The sequence below is a fragment of the Octopus bimaculoides genome, chromosome 8 (genome assembly GCF_001194135.2).
Source record: "Octopus bimaculoides isolate UCB-OBI-ISO-001 chromosome 8, ASM119413v2, whole genome shotgun sequence".
In the NCBI taxonomy this organism is placed as follows: domain Eukaryota; kingdom Metazoa; phylum Mollusca; class Cephalopoda; order Octopoda; family Octopodidae; genus Octopus; species Octopus bimaculoides.
In genome coordinates, this window is record NC_068988.1 from 66429937 (window position 1) to 66439382 (window position 9446).

The 9446-nt window shown below is 35.5% G+C and overlaps 1 protein-coding gene across 2 annotated transcripts in view; it reads left to right on the forward strand.

The window, feature by feature from the left end:
* LOC106867807 (atrial natriuretic peptide receptor 1) overlaps positions 1 to 9446 on the forward strand; it is an 822997-nt gene that overhangs the window by 590765 nt on the left and 222786 nt on the right. For both annotated transcript variants that reach the window (XM_014912829.2, XM_014912828.2), the window contains exon 10: positions 994 to 1071. In XM_014912829.2, coding sequence (XP_014768315.1) covers positions 994 to 1071 — 78 coding nt within the window. The remainder of the gene's footprint in view (positions 1 to 993; positions 1072 to 9446) is intronic.

A 9446-nucleotide genomic window follows, 5' to 3' on the forward strand; every position in this document is an offset into this window, starting at 1 on the left:
TTATTATTATTATTATTATTATTTTCATCACCATTATCATCATCATTATCATCATCATCATCATCATCATCATCAATATCATCATCATCATCATCATCATCATCATCATCATCATCATCATCATCATCATCATCATCTGTGGAACCACTATAATTGCCACAATATTTCGGCATCACTTGTTTCTGAAAATGTTTATATCTATCAGAAAACTGTATTACTCATATTGTTATTTAAGTACTGTAACTTTTTAACTGTTTTCTTACATTTTTTCTCCAAACTAATTATACTTCTGAGTTGTATTTGTCTTGCACGCATTTTGCTGTGAGATCATAAGTTGTAACTGGGGCAATTACATAGTGGAAAATTCATTTTAGCCGTCCAAAAACACTCAAAAACAGTTAGATTCACGTCTTATTTATTTGTTTTCTGAAATAAGTGGTGCTTTATTATAACAGATTATTTTATGCTATTAAATAGCAAAACTGGCTATTCCAGCGTCTAATCCATTATAGTACTTGAAGAAAACAAAAATGAAGCAGTATGTTTTCTCAGCTATGTTCTGAATTATTTTCGTATATTGTTGTTGCTGTTCCTATTGAATAGCTCCAAGTCAATGACTGGTCGAATAGACTGTGAATAAATGTATTCCAGATGTTATCATGCTGTCATATGACGTTCCTTGTTTTAAGACAATGAGCTGTGATTTGATACGGTATTGTTTTCTATTTCAAGCGTATCCAGTGACAACAGAGAAACTTCCTCGTTTGCCCGTTAGTCACCCTGAGCTGTAGCTCCTTTGTTGACCTCGTAAAGGGTCAATTATTTGCTTTGTCATGGTATATATAGATTTGTGTAGTACATTTACTTATGCTTCATTTTTGAATGTATTCGAATCAATTAATGAATTGGTGTTTCTTTTCATCTTGTCAACATCAATATGGTGAATCGTTCCAACTAACTAATCGCATTGGGTCAATTACTTTCTTTTCACAGGGTTCCATTGTAGCAATAAAGAAAATAAACAAATCCTATGTAACTGTAAACAAACCTCTCCTTATGGAAATTAAACATGTAAGTATTTACTTTCATTTATAATTATTTCTTTAAATGTATAACCATTTGATTATTTTTAATATTTTTACTAGTAGTAGTATGGAAGGAGGGGAAGTCAATGGACTTTAATTCCCTACTGTAATCGGGTTGGGTTGATGTTGTCAACGTTTCTCTTCAATAAATATAAATCGACGGCTTCAGCTGCAAAGAAATGTGCACCAGCGATTTTATGAAGAGTTGTTCTTAGGAAGAAGTACCGTCCTAGTGTTTGCTGTTACTAAAGACAACGTATATATCGAGAAAACATGGTGTGAATCGGGTATGCTTCAAAATGCGTGAGTTGGGTATACTTCAGTGGGGGTGGTTAAGTAATCATTGAAGAGCACGGGCAAAAGTAGTAGCTGTAAAATATACATAGATGAGAGAAACACTTTTGTAAGCCAGAAGCCGAATGTGTTTGGTGTGCGTTCATAGCGATCAGACGAGTGATCTTTCTTTGGATCTGCTGTGTGGGTCCGTGGAAAGTGACAGGAAGATGCATTGCATTAAAGCAGATGAGAATAATCCTTTTCAAAAGGGACTAAAATAACTTGCAGTAGTTTTAGGAGATGAGGACGCTTGAGAACTGGCATGCTTCACTCTTCGGATGGTGAACTTGCTGGATTTGCGATACTTGATAACAACCGTTCAGTTTGTAAAGATGACTGATATCTGTTACATTTAGTATTTCTAGCACCCAGTAATATCCTGTCGCTACCAGTACATTTAATACCCGGATAGCTGCAATATCTAGTAATATACGGCCCAATACATTTGGCCCTTTAATGCCTGTGATCTAAGAAACAATATTTTTCTTGGTTTTTGTTTAGGTTGTTATTTGGATGAAAACTAACCCAAAATCAGGACTAGTTTCGTTTGCAATCGTGAAAACAGGATATTATTTTTTGTACCTTGAAGTTTACTTGAGGAATAGAAGAAAAACAAATTTGAAGTAAATTTTTCTTTCTAAAATGTAACGTTACGTGATTGTTAAAATGAAATATATAATCGGGATGCAACTCCATGAAATTTCGGGAAACAAGGGTGCCCATCTTTCGCTACATAGAGATAAACCAGTACTTGAAACAAATAACTTTCGTCCAGCAGCTACAACAGTCCATCTTGCAACAGTTAATGATGGATTTTATGGGCCAGTGACCAATATTGTCGAAACAAACCTACTCTGGAACGACATTGCTCGTGCTTTCTTGGCTGGAATATCATTGTTGATATTTCTCCTTGTAGCAACCTTCTGAAAATATCATGATGGAAATAAACCAAGGAGTCAGCACCTCCGAGTTGGTGGTAAATGGACAAGTGTATTGGCAATAGCTAATGAGATTACATGAAAAGCAATCCTGTGATACAATTTCCCGATACGCATCTTCGTTTGGTAAAGGAAGAAAAGAATATCAACTTTATCTGCTCCACCCAAGTAGGGGTTGCAGATTTCGACACTTGCTGGATGGGTTACTTTCAGCTCATTTCGATTCTTGCGGTAATAGCAGTTGACTTCTGATACAGGATCGTTACCGAGTTATAAAGATTTATCAGGACGCGGCGACTGTCATATGATCCACAAATTTCAAGATTATTATCTTTCTCGACAAACTCGTTGATGGACCCAGAACCCTTTTTTTAAATTGTTGATTTTGTAGGTATAGGGCACCTCTTGACCGATACATTTTGAGTATGCTAACAACAAAGGTTCTTTGATAGTTTAGCTGAATCATAACTTCATGGCTTGCAAATAGATTACCTATGAAAATCTTATCTCATTCTTTTCTAGATTCTTTGTAACGCATAGAACCACATTCTCAGTTTTTCCAAACTTATACAGAAGCCGAATATGCTAGTGGCCCTTTGCATCTTTTCAAAACCGTAAATGTAACCCCGTATATCTGTACGACACCATATCTTATTAACTTGATTCATTTGTTACAAGAACTGAAAGCGGTAGAGCATGTTGATGACGAAATATCTACCAAGACTCAGAAATAACTTGTATGCAAAGCTACATTATCATTCAGGCTCACTATATTTTCTAAAACATCTTACAAAACATTCTAAAGCATTTACAAGCAAACGATGTAAACATCGATGGTGTGTAATCCGTATTTTTTTGGTGTGCATCTAGGTGTACAAAAACTTATGATGATCTACGCTAAGATATCAAAGAAAACAAGAAACAGACATAAATTAGAAAGAATGATCATATCTGAATAGAGTCGAACAGAAAAAATAGCAAAAGTAAGCCTTCAGTCGCTTATATTTTGAGGAAAGACTGCTCAGCTGACTTTAACTCACCTCAGAGCTACTCTGGTTGAGGTTACCATCTTGATGAAAGAATTTCATGAATATCCCACAATGCATTTAAATCTAAGCGTTAAACGTTGATGTCTACATAAAGTTAGTTAAAACTACGAGGCCTGTTCAATGTCAATAGACATCTTAATTTTGTATACTTCCGTGTACACCAGGCCTTACAGGGTTAACATTTCGTTACCTCTAATGTCCTATGGCAGCGAGCTAGAGGAATTGCTGGCTCATCGGACAAAATGTTTAGCGGCATTTATTCTGGTTCTTTACATTTTGGCTTCAAATTCCGCTGAAGTGAACACTGTCTCTCATCCTTTGTGGGGTCAATACAATAAGTACTAGCTAAGCACTGGGATCAATGTAATCGACTTACCCTCTCCTTGAAAACTGTTGGCTCTGTGCCAAAATTTGAGCCATTCTCTAATGACCAGTAAAAATGTCTGTTGGTTTTAGATGTACTCGTAGAAACGGCCCTTATTTGCAGCCTATAGAAGTCTTGAGCTCTAATGTCTGCTGAGGTTGACCTTGTTATTCGTCCCGCTTGGATCAATAAAATAAGTTACTTTCAAGTAAGATAAATTATCCCTTCCCAGATATTCCACTTTTTTCTCCTCTCCAATTCTGGGCTTCATTATCATGTTAATAAATTGTGTCTGTCATTGATATAGTGTGTGATGAGGACAATTTTGGCTTTAGTACACGTGTTTCAGTAACATCTACTAAAATGACATAACCTATAATAATATATAAATTATAAGGATATACAGATGAGATGTATACTATTACATATAATGACTTTGATCACGCTCATAGGCATAATAATGTCTTTAGTAGCGTTTCAAATGTTACATATTGATTATAGTGTCTTTGATAGTGTTACGTCTACAATCTCACACATTCGTACTTGCACACACGCGCGCACACACACATACATACACTAATTATTTATCTTAATACGAAATAATACTTTATTTTGTCATCTCATAAATGTTTGCCAACAATTGTTTATACACTGCTAATGTTCTGTAATAATATTGCAATTACGTCTCTTAATATGTTGGAAAACTTAAGTTTCTTGTTTTGATGCCAGATATAACTTGACATTATTAAATTACTGATGCGTTAAAAGTATTTGGTTTTTTTTTTTTTTTTTCAATGCTAAACTCTACTATCTTTTATTCTTTACTTGTGTCAGTCTTTGGACTACAGCCATGCTGGAGCACTGTCTTGAAGGGTTTTAGTCAAACGAATCAACCCCACTACTTATATTTTTGAGCACGGTACTTTTAATATCGTTTTTTTTTTTATACTGAATCGCTGGGTTTAAATTATAGAAAATGATACGCGAATATGATGGAATAATTGATATAGATTGATGACTGAAGAAAAAGGTAAAATTCAGGCTACATATGCTGACAAACTAACATCAATTTTCTAGGGGTGGGGAGGACAAACACAAGCACATACACATGCGTGTATGTATGTATGTATTTGTGTATGTGTGTGTGAGGCTTCTTTCAATTTCCATCTACTAAATCCACTCACAAGGTTTTGCTCGGCCCGCGGCTATAGAAGACACTTATCCTAGGTGCCACTCAGTGAGACTAATCCCGAAAGTGTGTGGTTTGGAAACTATACTACTTACCACATAGCCACGCCAGTGCCTATAGAATATCTCTTTAGAGTTTATGTAAATTTCGATCTCTAAAGCATTGCTTACGAAAACTGCATTCATCTCGGGTATACAAAATATTTATGGCGGGAGAAAGTTGGATAAGCCGGACTAGCTTCAGTCTCGAATTGATATGAGATTTCATCAACAACAGATTATCTTCCTTAACTGTCTATGGAGACACTGCTTATAAACCCAATATTACAATGGAATTTATGTAATCTGGATAGATCATTTTGCACATATAATGCATTTTGGGTAGCTAGTTCGATTAGTAAATTATTGGTGCAATCAAATGTTTCGCTATATTGCTATTTTCAATCACAGAATATATGATGTTGTGCGGAATACAATACACAAAGTGAATACTTAAACCCCTTGACTTTATATACAATATATTATTGGACAGACAAAAACTTACTCTGTCGGTGATAAAATCTTAATACAGGATTGAAAGTAGTCTCGCTGATTCCTATTTTGTTGTTTAAGAAGATATTTTATATTCAGATTAGGTTTATTTACATCTGTTTATGCGTACAGCGTTGGCTGAAATTGATAGATATACTCTATAAGTTTATTCTTTTTCTTAATCTCCTTCATTTTCTTCTTTTATTTCCTCTTCTCTCTCTACTCGTTTTCCCATTCTTTATTTTTTTCATCTCTCTTTCCTCTCATCTTTGTTCCCTTGTTCTTTCTTTATTCGTCTTTCTTGAACATCTTACTCTATTTTACTTTCCACTCTTTTTTTTCTTCGGCCATCATTCTTTATCGATTATTCCGTCATATTCTCGTAACATTTTCTATAATTTATCAATACAATCGACAACGAAAGAAACCTTAATTGTTTGCATGTAAGAAACAAATTAAATATTCCATTTAATAAACATCTGCTATCATTATTCACTTTATTACTTTATTCACTCTATTACTTTATTCACTCTATTACTTTATTCACTTGGTAATATCGGGTGTAGTTTTCAGTTGAAAAGCTGAATGTCGAAAGGAAAAATTGGATTAAAAGCCGTACTAATTACATTATATGATTACCAAATATTTAACCATTAAGTTCTCTGCAATGTTCAATTGTGTATTTCTGTTTCTTTTTTCAACGACATTCTATAGATCCACACTTCCAGCTACACTTTTCCAATTCTATTTTCTCTTTTGTGTGTTCTTTGCAATAATTATAATGATTTCCTTAATTATGACATGAAAATAGTTTGCCTGCGATTTCTTGATTATATTTTTCAATAAGTTTACATTGAAATTAATTAAATGACTTACCTCCTTTTACAATTCAGGTATGATCCTGTGGTTACGAAGTTCGCTTTGCGATTACAAAATTTCAAGTTCGGTATCATTAAGCAGTACTTTTGGCAAGTGTCATAGACACGAACCTACTTATGCCTTTTGAATGAAATTTGGTTGCTGATATATCTTTGGAATACCGTCGGAGGGATTTTCCATGTTGTTGAATGGTGTACTATTATGAGGCACTATGATGCTTTAAGCAAATATTTGGCGTAGGCACCCGGGTAGCGAAAAAGATTTTTCCAGAATGTCTACATCAAAGACTGGAGCATATGTTAGTAACTTGATGTCATGGACTTTACCTGGAGAGTCTTGTTTTAGGTTTTGTTGACAAAGCAGTGTCCGCAATGGCTGTAACAAACCATATGAGTGGCGGTCAGAGCTGTAGCAACCGATTTTGAAATCGTTCTCTGCTAGTGTTGTCCTGGTACTATTTTGCTTCGTCGAATGCTTTTTCTCCACCAGTAAATCTCAATTTCTTCTTCCGTTAATCCCATGTCAGTTCCAACTATTACTTAATATCTTCTCCCACATTTCGACGTTTATGTTCAGTTGTTTCATCCATCTCTTGCTAATTTCTTTGAAAAGAAGGTACGGTTATCATGTGATCTTTTTTATACAGCGGCCATCTTCATATACAGCAGGTCTTTCGAGATCCTGCCGTTTGGCATGCTCTACATGTGGCCGAGCCAGTGGAGACGTTATTGGAGCAGTATGAAACGGGTGATTATCTGGCTATGAGCTTGGATCTCATTGTTATGCCAGGCCACATGATGTCTAGAATGCGTCACTAGTTGCCAAAATAGTAGGCAATGAGACGCCAGTCTTCTCTTTAGAACAGGCTACAGATCACGCTGCTGGCAAAAATGCGCTAGAAACTCAGATGACGTTTGTATTAACTTGCTATTCTCCAAGACTTTGTCAGCCTGGCCTTTCAAGTATTGAGACGGCTCTTCCAGCATACCTGTTGATCTCAAACATCAGAGAGAGCATGTCCCTGGTTCTGAAATTGTATGATCTTGTGGACTATCTGTAGCTCACAATTCTTGAAGTTAACGATACAAAATACTCAATGTCTTGACAGTGAAACTGCGGGTGGAACTGGAGTCTTGCGAGACACATGAGAAGTTACTATGCTTCTCCGAGAGTGTTACCAGTGTTGTGATATCTGCAAACAACTTTAGCGAAATCTTTTCGTAGTTTGCTTTAGATCCACTGTCGTGACATATTGTGTAGCTTCTTGTCAGTTCTTCTACGAAGATAAACGTCACCAGCTGAACTTCCGAAATCGTGCTACAGCATCACAGCGAGGAAAATGCGGACTTGTGCAGTGTCAATCATGCAACCTTGTTTCGTTGTGGATACTGAAGATAGGCGTGTCATGGCTAGAATGCCTTTTGTCATAGGTTTGCCGGATCATGTTTGTCCTGAGGTTAAACAAGTCTTTAAAGTTGTGACATTAACTTGTGAATGCTATCATCTTGTAGCTCGGCGGTCAAGGTCCGCGTTAACTGTGGTCTTCTGTGACCTCGGTCCACAGAGACCCAGAGCTACGTATACTTTGTGTCTATATCATTCACATTGTTTGGTAGTTCGAAACTTTACGCACTATACCAACCACGATCTTTGTCTAAGTTGTTTTTTAGTAAATCGCCAACTTTGATACTCTACTATCTCTGTCATCGCTTCATATTCATTCTAGATTAACCGAAAACCATCCAAACCATGAATTTAGCACATATATTTTCTGCTAAAATAAAATATTAATGGAACCTTTAAAAATATTGTATAAACATTGAAAATACTTTTCAAGAGCATTCAAATTTCTAATATCAATTTTGTTCCACTATATTTTTTAAAACATTCAACATAGTGATTTCAAGTTAACTTATATATTTTTTTCTGTTACGCTTTTGGCAAATATAAACTCTCAAGATTTTGAATGTCGCAAAGATATACTTTATATGTTTGTCAATTAATCGATTCCATAAATAATGTCAATAGAACACTCTCCAGGGAGAAATTCGTAACATTTAATGGCTGTGGGTCGTTTTACTATCTTTAATAACATTAGCACTACCTCAGATACACAATATCGTGTGTTAATTAAAAATATTTCATAAAAATTTATAGGTTATTTCATACAGAATAATGTAACAATACATAGAGCCAATTTTTCTTCTTTTTTTTACTAACCGAGGAAGAATCAAAATTTCTTATGTGTAGCAGCATTAAATTTCTTTTCCTGATGTATGGTTTTTAACTTCACTGTTACAAGCCTTTGGTCATAAATCCTGAAATATTCGCGAATATAAACGAAGAGATATATAATCCGAGCTGAGATGCAAAGAAGGCATACAGTGAGCTTCTAAAATAAATGCACACACACACACTCACCCACACACACACACACCCATACACACACTCACTCACAAGCACACTAACATACATTGACGAAAACGTATATAAACATATGACTTTAGGTGATGAAGCGACAAGCGAACGTGTTGAAAACATACCGTAGATATTAGGGGTGCGTTTAGGTTCAAACGTGGAGGCGCTTGGCTTAGTGGTTAGGGTGTCAGCATCATGATCATAAGATTGTGGTTTCGATTCCTGGATCGGGTGATGCGTTTTGTTCTTGAGCAAAACACTTCATTTTACGTTGCTCCAGTCCACTCAGCTGGCAAAAATGAGTAAAGCTGCGATGGACTGGCGTCCCGTCCAGCTGGGGAACACATACGCCATTGACACCAGGAAACCGGGCCCATGAGCCTGGCTAGACTTTAAAAGGGCGCATTTATTTTACTATTAGGTTCAAATATATAAGTTTCCATGAGAAATAAATACGTACAATAACTTCCTATTTCGGCAGAAAATAAAACTTGGGTTTACTCTATTTGATTATTTCATTTGCTATATGCATATAATACTTACATACGTATATACATACATATAAACATACATACATGCATCTATCTATCTATCTATCTATCTATCTATCTATCTATCTATCTATCTATCTATCTATCTATCTATCTATCTATCTATC